This window comes from Dipodomys ordii, unplaced genomic scaffold (assembly GCF_000151885.1).
Source record: "Dipodomys ordii isolate 6190 unplaced genomic scaffold, Dord_2.0 Scaffold1, whole genome shotgun sequence".
Taxonomy (NCBI): Eukaryota; Metazoa; Chordata; class Mammalia; order Rodentia; family Heteromyidae; genus Dipodomys; species Dipodomys ordii.
In genome coordinates, this window is record NW_012267217.1 from 21,338,359 (window position 1) to 21,360,735 (window position 22,377).

The 22,377-nt window shown below is 36.7% G+C and overlaps 1 protein-coding gene across 1 annotated transcript in view; it reads right to left on the reverse strand.

The window, feature by feature from the left end:
- The window catches only part of Vwa8 (von Willebrand factor A domain containing 8), a 264,776-nt gene that overhangs the window by 235,842 nt on the left and 6,557 nt on the right, over nucleotides 1-22,377 (reverse strand). Inside the window, exons 3-5 of the mRNA XM_013010639.1 lie at nucleotides 18,176-18,306; nucleotides 12,787-12,897; nucleotides 4,143-4,310 (exon numbers count right to left, since the gene is read on the reverse strand). Coding sequence (XP_012866093.1) covers nucleotides 4,143-4,310; nucleotides 12,787-12,897; nucleotides 18,176-18,306 — 410 coding nt within the window. The remainder of the gene's footprint in view (nucleotides 1-4,142; nucleotides 4,311-12,786; nucleotides 12,898-18,175; nucleotides 18,307-22,377) is intronic.

Consider the following 22,377-nt stretch of genomic DNA (forward strand, 5'->3'; position numbering starts at 1 on the left):
AGCCTCCTCCTTTGTTTCCCCTTCTCATCCCTTCCCATCCTTCCCCCATCCCCCCCAAACCTCCCCGCCCGCCCCCAAAGTTGTAAAGTTCGTTTCGACATAACAACTTGTACATCTCATTGTTGCAATGGGTCCACCTGTATCCCTATTTAAATGATTTGTTTTTCACCTTCCCCTCCAGAAATTATACCCACATCAAATACAGTGAAAGCAGGGGTTATACTATGGGAGAGGGACATACAAAGCAACAAAGAAATAATCTTATAAATGTGTTAGAAACAAATGCATGGGGGGGGGAGAGAAGGATTGGGACTGGGGGGGGAGAAGGATTGGGACTGGGGGGGAGGGGGGAGGCTGGGAAGGGATGTGAAGAATAAACAAAGGAGGAGGCTGCAATGCTTGGTAAGAAATGTACGCATTATCTTGCCATGTAATTGTAACCCCTCTGTACAGTATGTTCACAAATAAAATAAATTAAATAAAAAAAGAAACAAATGCATGAAAGAAAAAAAAACATTTGAATATATATCTTAGGGTTCATTTCCTTAACATCACCTTATCTGACATTTTCTGCTTGACTCAGACATATATTAGATATTGCAAATAAGGGAAACCATGGGATCTATGTTTCTTTGGGCCTGGCTTACTTCACTGAAAAAATTAAGCTCACTTGTTGAAGGAACTGTCTTTGAGAATACTCTCAATATCAAGGTGTCAAGGAAGAGAGCACAGTGAATGAGACTCAGTATGCCAGGGAAGGCTCAACTTGAAGACTGGTGTTAGAAAGTCAACACATAGCCTAGTGCTGCTGGCTCACATCTGTAATCCTTGCTACTCAGGAAGCTGAGACCTGAAGGATGGAAATTCAAAGCCAGCCAGAAAAGAAAGGTTAAGGAGATTCCATGTCCAATTAACCATCAAAAAGCTAACTCAAGTGATAAGAGCACAGCAGTAAGCAAACAAGACCAGCAAGAACATGAAGACCTGAGTTCAAGTGTCCAGATTAAGCATCCAGGAAAAAAAGAAAGAAAGAAAGGCAGTTCACACACCAAAGAATAAAGAGTCTTGGGTCAGATCACCATGCCTTAGTCAGTACTGTGGGGAACCAAGTCAGGAGGGTAAAGGAAATACATGATCAGAGGCACAAAAAGTAGTACTAAAATAACAGACCATTTACATAGTGGAGAGTGGCTACAGATCTCAAAGGGATAATTTTATTTGTGGACATAGTTCTAGCAAGCCATTATTAGTAATAACTAATATGTTTTGAAAGTTTACTACATGGTAAGTGCATTCCATGAATTTTTCTCATTAACTTTCCTGAAGTTCTCATTTAATTCCTCAGAGTTTCTCATTTAATGAACTACAATCCAAGCAGACCACCTCCTTATATGAATGAACAGATTGAAGTCAAAGGCATTATGTAACTTTCCACATTCTGTACATGGCAGAGCTGACAGAATGGAAACAGTATATGTTTTAGAGTCGTAAATCCTGGCTCATTCCCTTGATTGCACACTCCAGCTAAATGATTAAGGAATGTTATTTTACCCTAGGACGCACAGCCTTCCTATCTATAAACTGGAAACAACTTGGCTACTTATTTTTAGTGCTGTGCAAACTCAATGTGATAATATACGGGAAAGCAACTGGTCCTGAGTATCAGTTCCTTTCCTCTCAAAGACTTAAGTACTTAAGGTAAGTATACTTTGCTCCTTACACAGATTCCATGAATGTACATACAGATATTTTCAGAGGAAGGACCATGGCATAGCTTTCATTAGGTCTTCAGAGGTCATAGCCTACACATCAGTTTGGTAACTCTGAATATGACTTTGACTATGACCCAATTCCCTTCCTGGGACAATTTGTGTCTGACTCCCAATCTCAGCAACCTCCACCACCCATGACCCTGTGCTCCAAGTTATCTCACAGCTATAATTCTCCAAACACATCATGCTTCACCAACACTGCTCTGTTTCAGAGGAACACCCCTCCTATTTTGCATAGCAGACACACAAATAGTCAAAGCTTAGCAACTAACATCCTTGTAAAAAACTGTTCCTCTCCCCCTCCTTGGAAGCACCTTTGTACCACATCATTATATCTTTTCCAAGCTTCTATCATTATACATCTGCCTCATTCTAACTCCAAGCTCAAGAGGACTTATTGCCTCATGTATATAATTGGAAAAACTCTATTGATTAATTATATAATTTTAAATAAACATTTTAATTCATACCTAAAGTCACAAATAGAATCACACTATGAAACAAAAGTTTTGAAATACTAAAGTCATTATGTTGAATCTAGCTAGATATAAGTAGAACTTAAGTTACAGTATTGGAATCTGTTTATAATCAAAATTGTCCTAAGATGCAAGTGTCTGGTAAGGGATCTTATTTATATTCTCATGAGATAGCCTCATGAATACAAAAACAGAACTTGTCAACAAAAAGTATGTATCTATACTGGTATTTTTTTAAGAAAAATAATGTGACACACTCTTCTCATTTAATAATAATAACCATTATAGTCTATTAAAGCTCATTGAGCCCCGCTTCACAAATCCTTATACAAATATGTTCAATACCTTTGCATGGTATTCTACTATAAAAATATATAAACATTTTGCTATAAAGTAGTGCTATGCTTTAAAAGAGACTTCATATTCCAAGTAATATTCTTCTGTAATTTGTTTGCTAAAGAGCTGGCAAATAATATAATCTCTAGTGGTAAGGTCATCTTGTAACTAGGAAGTGTCTAAAGAGAGTGTACTGTATAATGTCTACCTATACTAATAATAACTAAAATACTAAAAATAAAATAAAATAATAAAAATTGTTTTCATTTTAGTAAATGAACTATAATAACAGAAAGGAATGAATCTGTTTTTCTTATTTATTAGCTATCTCCTTCTAATTGTATTAGAGTGAAAAGGATCTTTAGACAGCTCTAGACTCTACTATACAAGGAAAACACCATCTAGAAACTCCATAAACAGCAAAGAAACAGACTGCTATAAAGATTGCAAAGTAGGGTGCAGAGAAATAGAATCATATGGCAAGAATTAGAACAGGATGCTACTGGCCCAGCCATTAAGCTTCTATTCAAACAGACTTTCTGGTATCCACATCTATTATTCAGTGCCTGATGTGTTCTGAGATTATATTAGCACTCTGCAAGCAGGATCAAAAAGGCATAAGACACATATCTTGTTCTTGAACAATCTGCAACACCAGGGTAGTACAATGAGCATCCATATATCTGTATAGAGCAGGTATAAGAAAGGTACCAAATCCTACAATGCAAATGAAGAACCTTCAGTCTCAGAGAATGCACTGTTTCCAGTGTGTGTGTCAGCTCAAGAAAATGAACAAAGGCTAAATGTTCTCTTATCGTTTGTGACACCACTCCCACAGCTCCTGAATAGTCCTTTATTCAATACTTTGCTCTCTTTATGTACACATATAGCACAGCATTTTTATTGTACTTGTTTTCTCGTTCAGTGAATAGTTAAAGAGAAGAAAGACAGAAAGAGATGGGACAGGAGATAGTAAGATCACATATATTCCATTGGAAGGATGGATTCTGGACCTTACTGACTAGAACTAGAAGCTGTTGAGATCAGATCACAGGAGTGACCCAATCTGACACATTTTTTAAAACAGTCACTGAGTGCTGTGCTGAGAATGGTGGAGGAAGCAAGGATGGAATCAGGGAGTTCAGTTAGGAGCTAAGAATAATGTGCTGCTGACTTGGATGGTCAAGGTATCTTTAAATACAATATTCCTTACTGGGCTTTTTTTGGCTTAGTACCTATGAACTCAGTACTGTCTATACTTTTAATACGTTGTTGTTGAGAGAAGGATGAAAGTAGGGGAACAGAGGAAAATAAGTAAGAGAGGGTAATTATAAAGCTGACAAAAAGAAAAGGAGTAGAAATCTGAGAAGTCTTCTGACATGGTCTGCAAACAGAATAGCCTTGTAAAACCACAAACTCAAGATTTAATTACCTCATCAATTTGCTAAAGAAAAGGGCCATTTGAACACTTGTCCTAATTCCAAAAGAACCATACTTCACACCACAAGATACTATGACTTGGCAGCAAAGGCAAAGCAATCCGTTTTCCTTCTCTTACTTGGAGAAGTTTGTCATAGCGCTCAGCAGACATCAGGAAGCGTCCATCTTCAAGCTGCATCTCTCTGTTTTCCAGCAAGTTGTTCAACACAGGAAGAACGTTCCTTTCTGCCTTTTCCAAGCCTTCCAAAACAAGAATTCTGCCTTCTGTGGCAGCACGAACTGCACACTATATCCAAGAAACACAAAAACAAAATGAGAATACTTTAGGTAGCCAGACATAGCCTAATTTCACTTACACTGAAAACTAAACTTGCATTTCTGGCTATAGATGCTGTGAATGAGGAAATCTGCATTTGATATAATTTTGTGCTTTTCCCCCACATCTATATGATCTTAGGAAAGTAATTTTTACCTCTATAGACCTGTTTATTCATTTGTAAAATGAAGAGGCTAAAAGAGTTAACTCTCTAAGGTTCTTTTAGCATTAGCATTATAGATACCAATGAAATAGAAAACTAAGCTATCCATAAGCAGGTAACATAATTAAGAAAGGGAACACATTCCTTAATTAGAAAAGGGAAAAGAAGCTAACCATTTACTCCATCTATTCCACAAACTTCTTGTGAAGATCAAATAAGCTAGGCAAAAAGGCTTGAAGACCATGTTTGTGAATGAGTCATCATGGAATGAATTCCAGTTTAGTCTGTGCTCAGGGCTGATAACATTACACGCTTGACAAAGACAGAATAAGAGTCAGGTTTTATAGGAGCCTACAAACAGACTGATTTCACCAGTATTAGAAGTCTTTTAATAAACTTAAGGAAATTAATACTGGAGAAAAATGAAAATTAAAGTAGAACTCCATCCAAAAATGGTATTAAGACAGGAAAATTGTAATGCCAGAAAAGTATTAGAAATGTAACAAAACAAGAAAACTACTCTCTTTTAACAGACAGGCTCTAAACAACATAGAAAAACAATATTTTATTAAGATCTTAAAAATCATATTCAGATTATACTATTTTTATTAAAAATTGATGCTATAAAAGCATTAAGAAAAGAAAACCTTAGACACATTTCTCTTTCTTGCACATACAACAAACAGGATTAAGGGGCTAAATACATGTTGCCATCCTCCCTTTGGGGCCATATTACACTTCATGTCCTAGAGAAAGAGTTTCTCCTTTGCTGTGTGTCCACTAAATATAAACATTCCAGAATTACATCCTTAACAACATCTTCCTCTACCAACCTGGTCCTTCCTGAGTAATTTTTGTGTGTGTGCCAGTGGTAGGGCTTGAACTCAGGGTCTGGACACCATCCTTTAGCTTTTTTGCTCAAGGCTAGCACTCTTGCACTTGAGCAACACTTCCACTTCCTTTTTTTTTTTTTTTGGTGGTTAACTGGAGATAAGAGTCTCATGGCCTTTCCTGATTGCACTGACTTTGGAACCTCAATCCTCAGATCTCATCCTCCTGAGCAGCTAGTAATACAGGCCTGAGCCAATTGGCACCTTGCTGGTGAGTAATCTTAACAACATGGAAGACAACACTTCCGTGCTGTTCACCCAGCAGTCTCAAGTTTTCTAGAACTCAGAATCATCGTGTTCCATTGCATGGCCAAAACCTATTTTCCTCAAAACTTCCTGTACTTCTTATATTTTTTACTTAAGGTGGAGTTAACCATTCAACCATGACAAGATGTTTGTAGCTTTTTTTTTTTCCAGGGCTGAGGACCGAACCCAGGACCTTGTACGCGCCGGGCGGGGGCCCTTCCGTTGGGCTAAACCCCCAGCCCCATGACAAGATGTTTGATTCCCATCTCACTTCCTACCTTCAGTTTGTCTCCACATTCTGATTATTTAACCTCTCAGTAACTTCTTGAATTCATTCATCCTTTTGCACTCCTCCCTTAGCTCAAGCCCTTCACACTCTAATCTCCCTAGTAGTACAAGCTGGTTAATTTGGCATATAAGCCTATCACAATGTACATCTACAAGACTATGTTCTAATATTAGCTGTATCATATGTGGTCCTTGTGTGACAATGAATTAGTGGCAATTTCCCTGTCACTTGAGTATACGATGCTGCTTTATGAGAAAAATCTCAATCTTTACTTACAGTGATGTCTTTAATTTTCCTTTAAGTACTAATCCAAAAAAAAAGTCAAACATTTGAAGAAAGAAGAATACATCTCTAATGTTTTAACAGCCAGGGAAATTCCTGGAATAGTATTGATTTTCCAAATATTAAAGAGAAGATAAAAATTGCTTAAAATCAGTCTTGCTTTTTGTTTCCTTTTAATAAACTGATGAATTTTACATTGTACAACAGAGCTTCTTTTATGCCAATTAACCATGATAAAATATTTTATTAACTTATATTAGACAAAAGATAATCATCCATTTTAAGAATAAGATCAACTAATAGATAATCCATCAACTATTATTATTGCAAATATTGTTACTCTTCTATAAATAACTTATTTCTTCCTTTTATACATATTTATGTATTTTTGAAAGATTCATGGATAGAAGCGACTTAGTAGTTCCTGAAGAATGAACAAAAAAGAGGCTAGGAAGGTGGCTTAGTAGTAGAATGCTTGCCTACCATGCACAAAGCCCTCGGTCCAATTTCTCAGTACCAGAAGTGGCCCTGTGGCAAAGAAGCTCAGGGACAGCAGCCAGGCCTTGAGTTCAAGCCCCATGTCTACCCTCCCCTCACCCCCGCCCCACAAAAAAAAAAAAGAAATAAAAAAAGAAACCTAGTTTTTGCTAGTTTCATAAAAGGGCAAAGCCATAAAAATGGTTTCTGGGAAATTAAATCTCAAAACAAATTTTTTTCTTAGTAAAAACTTACATTTTGGTAAGGGTCAGCTAAGGTTTCTTTACATGTATCTATTTACTCCAAGAAAGCATAGCTTATAAAAAATGAATTATTGTAACCTATAACTTTTTTTTTATTGTGAAAATATAGAGGGGTTACAATTACATGGGCAAGGTAATGAGTACATTTCTTATCAAGCACTGTTGCCTCCTCCTTTGTTTCCCCTTCCCATCCCTTCCCATCTTCCCCTATACCCCCAACAATGTTATTTTTAAGCCAATTTTTAATCAAAGGTTTTTATAAGACAGGCTAAATATTGTGACTGACATAAGAACTTCATAGGGATGAAAACACATGTTCTTTGAGATAAAATTAGAAATGCAAAGATCAAAATTTTGTGGTTCACCAATTGCAGGCCAGGAAAACAAATCCTTGGCAACAGAAGTAGGGAGGAAAAAAGAAAGAAAAAGCACTGTAGCTCTGCTATTATTCACTTCAGGTATACTTTGGTCTACTCTACATTGATTTTTTTTTCTACATTGATTTTATTTTTCAGATGAATTCAGAATAGGACATATAGAAAGATCATAAACAGCTGTCAACTATACAAAGGATCTCTTTCATCTACTCTAATGGAAGGGTTGTGACCGGAAAGTTGAGAAATCAGTGATAGATGTAAGGAAAAGGGAGAGGGCTACTCTGGGACCTGGCTGTGGAAAGGATGAGGTAATAGTCATTTAAAAAAAATATTTCACCAGGCGCTGGTGGCTCACTTCTGTAATCCTAACTACTCAGGAGGCTGAGATTTGAGGGTCACAGTTCAAAGCCAGCCAGGGCAGGAAAAGTCCGTGAGACTCTTATCCCCAATAAACCACTAGAAAACCAGAAGTGGTGCTGTGGCTCAAGTGGTAGAGCACTAGCCTTGAGCTGGCAAATTGAGGGACAGCACCTAGGCCCAGAATTCAAGCCCTATGACCTCCCCCACAAAATAAAATTCAAGGACTTAGCCATGTTGAAATAATGAGGAAGAAGATCTAGCTGAAAAGTACTGGAAAGAGAATGGATTATTACTGAAATATAACGGGGGAGGCTGTTTGTGTTGGATCAGGATATCATAAAGTGTCAACAATAGAATCCAAGAGTACATATGATATACATCTAGTTTATTGACAGTTCTAGGATGCTTGTCGCTCAGGCCTGCAATCCTAGCTACTCAGGACTCTGAGATCTGAGGACTGCGGTTTGAAAAGTCTGTGAGACCTTACCTCCAATTAACTACCAAAAGCCAGAAGTAGAGATGTGGCTCAAGTGGTAAAACTCCCGCCTTGATCAAAGAAAGGAAAAAACAAAGCCAAAAAAGAGTTGAAAGCTGAGTTCAACCCCCAGTAAAAAGTTCTAAAAAAATTAAAACTGTATTCTTATTTAATTCAATATAAATTATTAATTTTACACACAACCTAAATAGCATGAGAATGAATGTTTTATGGTGCAAATGGATCCAAGAATACAAACACAAAAAATAAATTTTTAGAGAAAAAAATCTTTTAGCAAGCAAGGTTCACCCAAAATCTTTATCTTTCTTCTGTATTTGGTTGGGTGGTTGCAAAGCCAATGCACATGCAAATTAAAATTTTAAATGCAGATAGGAAAAATAACTTAAGCAAATGCTCTTTGGTAACGTAATCTGAAACATTCAATGTACATAACCAATACTATCTAATTACTATCTCAGTATCAAGTTGCTTCTGTTTTCTTTCTTAAAATAGTCTATAAAATGATTCAAATTCTTTAAAGAGTACTTAGAAAGTTTGTTAATCTGGTTACATCTAAAGAAAAGAAAAGAACATTTAAACATAAGCAATCAAATAAGTCCACTAAGAATACTAATATATCCATAATACTTTGTTCCATTCATAAATCCCAGCTTAATTGGAAGAAAAACATGTTCCCCGTGTTATACCTCAGCACCTCTCCCCCCTGCCTTGACGCTACCATTGTCTTCTGTTTGCTCAGTACTTAAGTGCAGTCACGACATTGCACATTTCCTGTTGGAATCTTTAAAGGATGAGAGCCCTACCTTTTATGTCATGCTGGTACAAAAGTGGCTCACAGCAGGCTACTAGCATTTGTGGAACAAAAATGTAGTTGCTCCATTAAAAAATGCTGTTATGTAAGTTTAGGGAAATTGTTTATATTAAGGATGATAGTCATCTATGCCTACACTTTTTACAAAAACAGAGAGAATTCGCCTAGATTGTTTATTAATTTTGTGTACAGGGTGATAAAGAATTATACCATACTATAGAGTTTTTTCTCGAAATCTTTGAAAAAAATAAATAAGAAGTTCACATACGTTGTTATGTGAAATGACCAATTGTGATAATTCTCAAAGTAGAAATTGGACCAGTTTTGGAAGATTCTTTTATGTTCTTTGGGCTGCACAACTTCCAGAGATCTAATTTTTTCCAGTAAAAATCAGAAATAAAACACAAAAGATTCTTCTGACACAGACATCCCCTATCACAGCTTTAACAACCCAGCAGGTACACATAAAGGATTACAAGATAAAAGTAGGAGCATGACCTAAAATCAAAACTATCTAAGCTCTGGCTCTAGATTTGCTTCTGGTTTAATATCAGACCTGAGGCAAACAATTAATCTAGATGTCAGTGTCCTCATTTACTAAATGAGAATATCCTCAAGGGGTACTATACAGTGTAAAATGTAACAATTTAAAAATTAAAGTGGTATTATTTAAAAATACAACCTATTAAAATATATTATTAGCTGGGCACTAGTGGCTCATGCCTGTAAGCCTAATTACTCAGAAGACTGAGATTTGAGGATCACAGTTCAAAGCCAGCCTTGGCAGAAAAGTCCATAAGATCTCCAATTAACTACCAAAGGGCCAGAAGCAGAGCTGTGGCTCAAGTACTAGAGTACTAGCCTTGAGCAAAAAAGTTCAGGGACAGCACCCAGGTCCTGGGTTCAAGCCCCAGTACTGACTTAAAAAAATCATTGTTAAGATTGACAGTACTTATGAAAATAGATTAAAATCACTTCAAATTTACTCAAATTTACTATAATGTAAACATACTAAAACAGCCAAAGAAAAGCTTAAAACACATGTTAAGATATTTATTTTAAAACATCAAAATAGAATCAGGTGGATTTTTGGTTTCTGCTACAGTCTGAATATGTTCCCCAAGTTCATGTGTTAGAAATTTGATTCCCAATACAACAATGTTAAAAGATGGGATGTTTTAAAGGTAATTAGGTCATGAAGGCTCTTCTCATGAGCGGATTAATGCCATTGAGAAAATGTTAACCAATGTGGATGGGTTCCAGATAAAAGGATGATTTTATGCTGCCTCCTCTCCTCCTGTCCTCTCCCCCTTCTTCCTCATCCTCCTCTTCTTCCCTCTTCCAAACTCTTCTCTCTTCTACTTTTCTGCCATAGGCAGAACAGGACTATGTACATAGTGGGTACTGTTAATACTGGTTTACTGAATAAAATTTTCTTATTTTTTTACCAATACTGTGTACATAGTAGTTACTATTAATACTGGTTTACTAAATAAAGTTCTCTTATTTTTACAAGAGAACAACAAATATCATTAGAGAAAGTTTGCAGAGAATGGCCTCAAGGGATCCTCACATGCTTGAAAATTATGGCTTTGGCCTCATTAGTAGTATGACCCAATCAAGCAAAGCTAATTGGCCTATTTTTTCTAATATAAAGCACATTTCAGTTGTCTGGATTATAACATGACCCATAAACTATGATTCAATAAACTATGAATACATAATTACATGATGCTGACATTCAGGCATAGATGCCATTTATATGAAAAATTTAAAACTAACTTACTTTAAGAAAAATAGCTGCTATTATTATGAATAGAGTCATCATTAATCATCCTGACATAATGACCATCATTCCTTTTTTAAGGAAATAACATAGGTAGAAAGAAGCTTCAGTCACTTCATCTGTAAGATGGGGAAGTCTTCTCACTCTTAAGCATGTTTTGAAAATTAAAAGCAGAAATACTAAGTAGTAAGCACAAAACAGGGCCCGGGCAATGTTTTCTTTTCATATTCCTTGCTTAAAAAAATAAATTATATATATATATATATATATATATATATATATATATATTAGGTGATAAAGGTTGCCCTGAATATTATAACAGCAGAATAGAGACCTATAGCCTCAGCTCCAATTACCACAGAAGCCAAATGAAATGGAGGGGATAGTTTTAACTGGCCATGTGATAATTTGGTCACAGCAATATAGAAGCTAATGGTCTGATATAAATACCAGAATTTAACCACTCTTTATGGTTTCTTCTTATTGGGAGATGTTCAAATTCCAAATACTCATTTGTGAATGAACTTCTGAAAAACATCTCTGTAATTTCAGCAATGGTTGAAAGTGACCTTTGCATTCACAAATGAGATGGAGTTTACAAGTGAATGTTTATCTTTATTTGAAAAGATAGAAATTGATAATAATATGATCTGAAAGCAAACAAGAATAGTTATGGTTGACAAAGAATAGTACACATTAATAAATAAAGCCTTCCATCAAGAAGATATAATGAGGGTCTAGGAATGTGGCTTAGTGGCAGAGTGCTTTCCTAGCATGCTTGAGGCCCTGGGTTTGAAGCCTTGGTAGTACATAAAAAAAACAATAATAAGAAGAATTTTTTTAAAAATAAAGAAAATACAATGATTAGGAAGTGGAGGTATGGCTCAAGTGGTTAAATGCCAGCCTTGAACAAAAAAGTCAAATATGAGTGAGAAGCCTTGAGTTCAAGCTCTAGCACCAGCAACTAATTTTTAAAAGATACAGTGATTGTAATATATATGTACCAAACATTAGTTTATTTAATTGAACAAAAACAAGCACTATTGGACATAAAGGGACAAACAGGTGCAGACACAATAAAAGTAAGTGACTTCAATAACACACTCAACAGAAAAAAATCATCTAGATAACAACAACAAATCAACAAAGAAACATCATAATTAAACTGTACTATAGATCAAATGAGCTTAACGGATTTATAAAACTATTCACTCAACAGCTGTGGAATACACGTTCTTCTAAGCAACCCATGAAACTTTCTCCACTTACACCATGTTTGTGTACACAAAATATGGTATACACAATGGAATGTCATTCAACCATTAAAAAGAATTACATGTCATTTGTAGGAAACTAATAAAACTGGGGACCATCATGTTATCAAATAATCCACACTCAGAAAGACAAATATTGTATGATGTGAAAGCAGAAGGGGGTAGGGGGAGGAGAAAGAGGAGGAGGAGGACGACAAGAAGAAAGAAGAAGGGGACCAGACAAAGGGTAGCACTAATGGATAATATGAGGAGATGAATATAATCAGAGGACATTTATATATATATGTATATATATATATATATATATACATATATATATATACACACACACATATAAATGTCATAATGAAACTCATTGTTTTGTACAATTAATATACACTAACCAAAATGATGTGAAAAGCATAGTACATCCATCTACACAATCTACATATTTTCTTTCTACATTAAAAGTAAATTCCAGGCCAGGTGTCAGTGGCTCACTCCTGTAATCCTAGCTACTCAGGAGGCTGAGATCTGAGGATCATGATTCAAAGCCAGCCCAGGCAGGAAAGTCCATGAGACTCTTATCTCCAATAAACCACCAGAAAACTGGAGGTGTCACTGTGGCTCAAGTGGTAAAGTGCTAGCCTTGAGCTGAAGAGCTGAGCTCCATGGCCCACCAACAAAAAAAAAAGGAAATTCCATATAGCCCCAGAGTAGACAGTCACCGTCTGGCATGGGATCAGAACTTACCTGGTCAATGTAGAATGCTGTGCCTGCACGGATCTCTCGTCGCTGTTTGAGATCAGTCTCAGTGGTGTCCCTTGACAAAGAGATGTACTCAACTTCTCTCCTGGTCAATTCCTGTTGAGCACAGAATGAAGTTATTCCAAATCTAAAATCAAAACTATCTGCACTTAATAATGCCAAAGCATGTTAATTGAAAATGCTCTAAAGAAGTCTAAATCAAATTCTGGATTAAAACCTTTTAAGTATCAGATTTGAATCAATGTCCATTACACTATAACCAAAATACACATAGCTAATATCTATGATAAAAATGGATACAGGGGCTGGGAAGGTGGCTCAGTGGTAGAGTGCTTGCCTTGCATGCATGAGGCCCTGGGTTCGATTCCTCAGCACTACATAAGCAAAAAGAAAAAAGCCGGAAGTGGGCTCAAGTGGTAGAGCACTAGCCTTGAGCTGAAGAGCTGAGGGACAGCACCCAGGCCCAGAGTTCAGGCCCCACGACCGGACCCAAAAAAGTAAAAAATAAAAACGGATACAGATAAATTTTCATATACATCTATATTGGAAGAGCTCTGTTTCTACTGCACTCAATTCTACTACTTAAGCAACTATTCAGAATGAGATCTTGCAAACCTTGATTTCTCCTACATAACTCTTTTCAAATATTATGAGTAATAATTGGATAGTATCCCTTCTTGGTTTTCTACAAGCCTTAGCAATTTCTATAAGCAAGGAAGTTAAAACTAATTTATCCATTGACTAATGTCTAACAAACATATACACTATGTTAAGTACTTTACCAGGTGAAAAACAAGGCAAATGTCAATAATCAAGTTAATGAAAGAAAGATACATGTACACAGCAGGAGATATAAAGAAAAGGTAGGAACAAGGAAAAAAAGATAGATATAGAAGGAAAAGGGAGGAGAATGAAGAGGAAGATTAAAAACTATGTCACAAAAATATCACGTGATTTGAAGGAAAAGTCATCCAGACTTAGTTCTTTCTAACATGTTTTCTTTTTCTTTTTTCTTTGTCTTTTTGGGGGGGTGTCAGTCATGGGGCTTGAACTCAGGGCCTGGGCACTGTCCCGAGCTCTTTGTACTCAAAGCCAGCACTCTACCTCTTTGAGCCACAGTGCCACTTCCAACTTTTGAGTGCTTGTTAAAGAGTCTCATGGAAACTTTTCAAAGTGATCAGCCTCCTGAGTAGCTAGGATTACAAGCATGAACTTAAAGTCATATTGCCCTATATCTAACCACTGGGTTTTAAAAAAAAGTTTTTAAACTCACCCTTAATTTTCTACTTTTCTTTCTTTTTTTTAATTATTTAGATTGACTTTAATTTACTGATTAACATTCTGAGCTGGCAGAAGTTAACCCAACTGTAAATCTGTAAACTTTTTGCATGTTAAGTACATGCAACTAATTTTCCACTTTTCAACTGAGAACAGTGACATTCTCCAGTCAAATAAGGCCTACAAATTTATTATGCAAAGAAAGCAAGTCAATTTATTGGATATACAGGGAAAAGTTATGACAACATGCCAGTAATAGCAAAAGGAGATGTTTCCACGTGGCATTTTTTTTTCCTCCACTCTATATTGTATACTGATTTTTTTTTTTTTTTTTTGGTCCGGTTGTGGGGCCTGAACTCTGGGCCTGGGCGCTGTCCCTCAGCTCTTCAGCTCAAGGCTAGCGCTCTACCACTAGAGCCACAGCGCCACTTCCAGCTTTTTTCTTTTTGCTTATGTGGTGCTGAGGAATCGAACCCAGGGCCGCAGGCATGCAAGGCAAGCACTCTACCACTGAGCTACCTTCCCAGCCCTTGTATACTGATCTTAAAACTTCTGTATTATTGTCATTCATCTTTTAATGTGCCTTCCTAGTACTGTTATAACTTCAAGTGTATGTTTATGAACAAGAGAAAGAATTTTAGATAGAGAATATACACAGTGAGTAGTAAAGATGTGACAATATCAAAATCACCAAACTATGAGAGCCAATTGTGGAGTAAAGTAGCAGCTTCTCTTCTTAGCATATCCTCCCTCCTGCCTCTGGAACTCATCACCAGTACCTTCATGTCAGCTTCTTTGATTGGCTGAATGTGACCTCTATCCCTGAAACCCTGTCATTCATAATGGCCAACATAACAATTTATGTCTGTTCTTGTCAAACTAAGCTACAGTTAAACCCTGAACACTGAAGGCAGTGCTGAGATTTTCCTCAGTATAGACAGGCTCTATGGACTCCTCCTCAGCCACCATCCACACTAGTCTCCTCAGATCTAGCTTGATGAAAGGAAGAACAGGCTCAACTACTGCACATACAGCAGGAGTCTGCGGCAGTGGGGGGCTGAGTTGGTTCGAACAATCTACAAACCTTAAGCTGAAGAGCATAGGGGCAGCGCCCAGGCCCAGAGTTCAAGCCACATGACCAAAAAAAAAAAGACAACTGTCAAATTATTTTTGTTAATTTTTAGTTGGTTCATCCGTCTTATCCCAATTTTCTAACCCTCCTCCTCTTTGGGGGGCTTAAGACCTGGTCTTGCTGTGCCACCCAATCTAGCCCAGAAAACTCACACTCTTCCTCCTGCCTCAGAATCCTATAAGTGCTGAGATTACAGGTATACACCACTACAGCCAACCAATTTCTACCTTCAATGGTATTATCTGCCCTTGGTATTATTAAGTGAAGGCTTTTTTTTTCTTTGGTCAGTTGTGGGGCTTGAATTCTGGGCCTGGCACTGTCTCTCAGCTCTTGATCTCCAGGCTAACGTTCTACCACTTGAGTCATAGCACCACTTCTGATTTTCTAGTGGTTTATTGGAGATAAAGAGTCTCATGGACTTTCCTGCCCGGGCTGGCTTTGAACTGTGATCCTCAGATCTCAGCCTCCTGAGTTGTCTAGGATCACAGGCGCAAACCACTAGCGCCCGGCAAGTGAAAGCTTTTATACCCAATGGCAAGGGTACTCACTGAGAATCTTCCAGGTGGCTTGGGCCACTGTTGAGTTTCACTGTATGATTTGCACAGCCCATCACTGTCTTAGCCCAATTTCATGTGTAAACTTTGGCTGTAGTGGTTGTTTTTAAAACTACAGGCTTGATACAGACTTACCTTGCATTTTGAACCAACAAGTCTCCTATAATCTCCTAGCCACTCTCTACATAATTTCAACCAAGTTCAAAGCCTTGCCAAAAACAAAAACTCAGTATGGGATTATGGTCTTTGAAATAAGCAAGGCAGAAGTACACATTTGAAAACCAAAGAGGTTGCAGACCAGAGGCTCCTAGCAGCTGACCCTCAGAATTAGAAAAACCAAGTGAGTACACAGCTCCAGCAGCACACCACATCACACAGAGGGACTCCGGAGATAAATAAAAAAGCACAAACAGCCTCCTACTCATCCCTATAATCCTAGCTACTCGGGAGCTTGAGATTTGAAACTCAAAGTTCAAAGCCAACTTGGACACGAAAGTCTGTGACAAACTTTTGCTGGAAGCAAAGCTGTGGCTCAAATGGTAGAGTGCTAGCCTAAGCACAAAATCTTAGAGGCTCTGATTTTAAGCCTGAGGACAGACAGACAGACACACACACACACACACACACACACACACAATCTTAGAGGCTCTGATTTTAAGCCTGAGGACGGACACACACACACACACACACACACACACACACACACACAAGCTGTATGATTTATCTTTTCATCTTTCTTGCTTTAAATGCCTTTGGAAGTTTCAAATGAAATTTATCACTAAAATAATATATATATACAAAACATATTTCAATAGTAAAGAAATTAATGATTTAATGCCAAATCACACAAGTAGCTTTAAACAAGGTTTATTCTTCATTAAGTACAACTTCAACTGATAATGTTTTTCCTAGAGAGAGCAGAGCAATGTTTACTAATGCTGACTATTTTCTACTGAAAAGTCTTGTCAGTGCTCTTGTTTGGATTAGATTTGAACATTTTAATTCACATAACAACAGTTCTAGAAGATCTTCTGGCATTAAGAGAATAACATGCCAGAAAGAGAAAACTAAGTATACAGCATTTGAAGTCTAGCTGAATAAAGACTGAGTTATTTAATGTCTATAGACTTATTTTCTTATCTATTTAAAGGAAAAAAAGAAAAGCAAGCTAATACATAAGAAATGTTCTTCAATGAACGTTCTGCTCTATAAGGACCATGTAACTTCAGGAAGTCAAAAGAATTGCTTGGATTCTTAAAATGTGAACCTATATAAGGAAAAGTTCACCAAGTATAATAAAACTGTCTCTTTTTTTCCCTCTGGGACTGGAGTTTGAACTAAGGATCTAAGACCTACTGGCCGTTAGCTTTTTCACTCAAAACTGGAGCTCTACCACTTGAGCCACACTTCTAAGTTTCTGGTAGGTAATTGGAGATAAGAGTCTCATAGACTTTCCTACCCAGGCTGGCTTTGAATCATGATCTCCAAATCTCAGTCTTCTGAGTACCTAGGATAACAGGCAAGAACTACCAGCAATTGGTGCAAAACTAAGTTTTGTTTTGTAGCTTCAGAGTTACTGATTCTATTGAGAAGTTTTTTAGTTGCAGGAGAAAAAAAAAAATCCCTGCTAAAACTATGAAAGGCAAAAGCACTTTTTCTCCCTAAATAACTTTTGTCAACCAGGTGCTGGTGGCTCATGCCAGTAATCCTAGCTACTCAGGAGGCTGAGGTCTGAGGATCGAGGCTGGAAGTCAGCATGGGTAGGGATGTCTGTGAGATTCTGACCTCTAATTAACCAAAAGAAAAATTAAAAGTGGAGCTGTGACTCAAAATGGTAGAGCACTAACCTTGAGCGAAACAGCTCAAGGACAGCACCCAGGCCCAGAGTTCAAAGCTCTATAACCAACAAAAAATAATAACAACTTTGGTCAAACCCTATTAAAAAAAAAATCACTCACAGGGCTGGCTCTTATCTGTAATCCCAGCTACTTGGGCAGTAGACACAAGGAGGATCAAGGTTCAAGGCCACCTAGGTATAGTACAACACAATCCCAGCTACATAAGGAAGAAATAAGATTGGTAGATTGTGGCCTGAAGCTGGCCCTGAGCAAAACACACATGACTCTATCTGAAAAATAACTAAAAGCTAAAAACAGCTGGGGACACTGCTTACATGATAGATGCATGCTTAGCAAGCATGAGGCCCTGAGTTTAAACTCCAACATAACAACCAAAAAAAATTAAGTTAAAATAGGAAGGATAGAAATAGGATAGTAGAAGCCAGCTTTTTGATATTACTACTTCAAGTAGTAGCTAGTTCTAATGTTATACATTCTTAACCATCATTTATTTTATAACAGAGCTTATCACAATGAAGATCATTAGAAATGAAGAAGAACTGATTGCTCACCAAGTACTGCATAGCAATAGTGCGTCGAAGAGGCCCAGGAGGTCCTATTAGAAAGACATCTTGCCCCAGAAGATCCTTTTGCATTATCCATCTTAGATGTTGAACTACTGACTGAGCCAGAGAATCTGAAACTGTAAGAGGTAAAAAGAGAAAATGACATGCAAACTGGACTTTTTCTTACAATACAAATTTGGCAGCCACACAAACTATGTATTTTAAAATACATATTTGCATATATATACCCAGAAACTATAAATACCTGGGGAATGTTCACTGTTTCAAATAAAACAATTGCTAAAAGGCTAAAACAGTAAATTTTTTTGATAGTAGAATCACAATTTACATTTGAAAACTTATAAGAATAATCTATACATTCCTAAGGAAATGTTTTTCAAGGATTATTTGAGAAAGTGGGTAGTTAATACAAAATCAGAGACTAATCCTTTTATTTATAAAGAAGTGTATCCAAACAATCCAGAAAATTAATATTTATCACTGAGTTGGAAAACTAGAGGTAAGTACATTATAATTAAAGGTGCAAAGGTTATATAATCTCTCAAACTTCACACCTAGAAATCTGACACAGATTTAAAACCATTTCAAAGGAAGTTAGTACCATTCTATACCTAGCCTTTTAGAAAAAACTATGCCATACAATATCTTCCAACTCTACTATTAAATAAATCATCAATATGTTTATCTCCTACACAGCATTTTTTAATGTTTAAATTAGTGCAGTTAATTTGTGTTTGCTCAAATGTAAATGAGCCAGTGGCCCAGCAGGTAAACTAGAAAATCTCTTGTTCTTGTACATCAAGAGACATGTAGAATACTTTGAATAGCAACATTCAAAATCAAAAGCAGCAACAGGAGAATGAATAAAGTGTACATGATGAAAATTATAAAAATAATTTTATAAAAATAATTTTTAAAGAAATAAATATATTATAACTACTGGCTAATCATTCCTAATTTTAAAATCTGAAATTTTAAAAGTTCCAAAATCTGAATTCTGAGTATTTAAATAACATGGGAAGTTAAAAAGTCCACTCTTGACCTCAAGTTACAGGTTATTACCAAAATGCTCAGATACCAAAAATACCTCTAGAATTATCTTCAGCCAATGTGTGTGAATTATATATAAAACATAAGTGAATTTTGTGTTTAGATTTGGATCCCATCCCCAAAGTATTTCATTATATATGCAAATACCCCGGAAATTAAAAATGTGAAATAGGGGGCTGGGAAGGTAGCTCAGTGGTAGAGTGCATGCCTTGCAAAAATGTGAAATAAAAAATATGTATGATTCCAACTATTTCAGAAGGGATATTTAATCCTAATAACTTACTGAATACTTAAATATATAATACTGAGTAAAAATAATATCAATAAATAAATCAAATGCTTTGCATCAAATACCATGTTAATAGAACTAAGGACAAAAATCACAAAACTGCCTCAATAGATATAGAAAAGACCTTTTACAAAATTCAACATCACTTTATGATAAAAGTCCTGAAGATAGGGATAGTCCTGTAAATAGGGATAATTTCACCATCTTCCTTTCTCATTGTATTGCTTTTATATCTTCTCTTGCCATATAAAGAATTCAAGCACTATATTGAATGAGAGTGGAGAGAATAGGCACTCTTATTTCTGATTTTAGATGCAATGCCTTCAGTTTTTCCCTATGTTGAACATTGCTAGAGACAGGTTTATCCTGAATAACATTTATTATGTTGAGATACAGTGTATAGACACATACACACACATACACATACACACACACACACATACACACACACGTACATATATAGGAACTATGTGGGGCAAGAACTAGTGGAGGGTGGAGGAGGGTGAGAGAAAGAAAAGGGTAATTGAGGGGTGAATATGATCAAAGTATATTATATCTAAATATAAAAATAGATCAAATAAACTTATTAGAGATGGTTGGGTTGGCAGGGAGGATAAAGTAGTTAAATACTGTTGAAATAAGCTTGGAGAACTCACAGAAGATTCATCTAGCCGGGTGCTGGTGGCTCACGCCTATAATCCTAGCTACTTAGGAGGCTGAGATCTGAGGATTGCAGGAAAGTCTGTGAAATTCTTATCTTCAATTAAAAAACAAAAAAACACCAGAAAACCAGAAGTGCACTGTGGCTCAAGTGGTAGAGTGCTTACCTTGAGCTGAAGAGCTGAGGGATAGTTCCCAGGCCCCCAGAGTTCAAGCCCCATGACCAACCAAAAAAAAAAAGAAAAAAAAAGATCCTTCTAACTTTTTTTGTTCTTACTTAAGGCTTAAACCCATATCTGTGATGAGGTCTCAGAGAGACAAGCCTGTTTCCCTGCTGCTTAAGGATGAAACAAATAAGAATTATGAAACACTATCTTCTAAATCAGTAAACCAACACAATGTTCTCAGTGTTACAATCTACCATCTCTTCTTATTTGGATAATAAATACATAATTAAAAACCTAAGCATTTGTGGTTTTTTTTCCTTTTACATTTTCATAAATCTTACCTTAATCTGACCTCGGACCTTCCTTAAATCTCTCTGAATTTTGTACTACTCCTTTATATTCAACTTTGGCAGTGTGCCTGACATTCCATTACTTGGACTATTTAAAGCCTAAAATTGCAAAGTTCTAGGAGGTAAAACCAAGTTGACCTCTCCAGTTTCAAATCCCCTTTTTTTTTTTGGTAACAATTGTAAGCTAATCATAATTACAGGTCATCTATTTAATTCTACATGGGTTCCAGTCCACTTAAAATGTCTGAGAAGAATATTCATTTTCAAGATTTCTAAAACTCAAAGGCAGCAGTTCTTAATAAAGTGAGATTTGTCCCTCACAAGTCACTAGTTAATAAAAATGCTCAAACTTGGAGATAACATCCATTTTTTTCTTGAACTCAGGGACTTAATGCCTGCTATGCTAATGTTCTACCACATAAATTATCCCTCTAACCCTACTTTTTCTGGCTATTTTGAAGACAGAGTCTAGTAAACTTTGCTGCCTGGACTATCTTCAAACTAGAATCTTCCAGGTCTCAGCTTCTTGAGTACTAATATTATATGTGTGAACTACCAGTGCCTACAATTTATTTTTTTTAAGGAGATTGCACAGGAATGGAGGGAGGGAGCATGAGCAAGGTACTCATTACATTCAAAGTATATTATGTAAAAAATGAACTAGTAAACATGAGGCTGGAACAGAAGAGAGAAACTGGGGGGAAATGAAGGAAGGTAAGACACTGATCAAGAAGCATTTTACTGATAACCTGACTTAGAGTTTCGTAACTCTTTGTACTACTACTTAATAATAGTAATAAAAAACAAACTAAAGAGGGCTGGAAAGGTGGCTCAGTGGTAGAGTGCTTGCCTTGCATGCATGAGGCCCTGGGTTCGATTCCTCAGCACCACATAAGCAGAAAAAGCCAGAAGTGGCACTGTGGCTCAAGTGGTAGAGCGCTAACCTTGAGTTGAAATGCTGAGGGACAGCACCCAGGCCCAGAGTTCAGGCCCCACAACCGACATAAAACAAAACAAAACAAAAAACTAAAGAGTAGATTGGAGCAGGAATCTAAGGTGTACCTATACAGAACAATAACCAATGGCCTTTCTTGAATGAGAGAAAAGAGAATGAGTTATTAAAGCTTGAGCTATGGGAATTATGTCTTCCAATTCAGCATGATGCTTATATGTGTTAAGAACTGACCAGAAGAGCATCTGACGATCTCAGTCATGAGTTATTTTATTCTTATCACTGTATGGTGGTCCTCAACCAGTGACAGTACTGCTGTCTCTGTCCTGTCAGAAGGCATTCCAAACCATCTGTGATCCTCTACTTTGTCTCACAGCTTAGATGATTCAATACCTTATTAATAGTGACATTAGATGCAATGTCCAAGGCCGTCCCAACCTGCCCAATGCAATAATGGCACCCACTACTAGGGAGTTACTTCTAACTTGCTATAATTAAGCCTAGAGAAAAAGTTCCTTTCAGGCTCCCCTAGCTCCTGCATAATGAAACTGTTAAGGAGACGAGTCGGTAGCAAACAAATTCTTCCTTAATATTGAGTCTAAAGGACATGTTGCTATAGTTCAGGCTTTGTGCCTCACTACAATTCAGTTCTAGGGAGCTTCTGAATCATGTATAGTCTGTCTGTTCTCTACTTTTTCCTTCCTCCAAAAACAGACTAA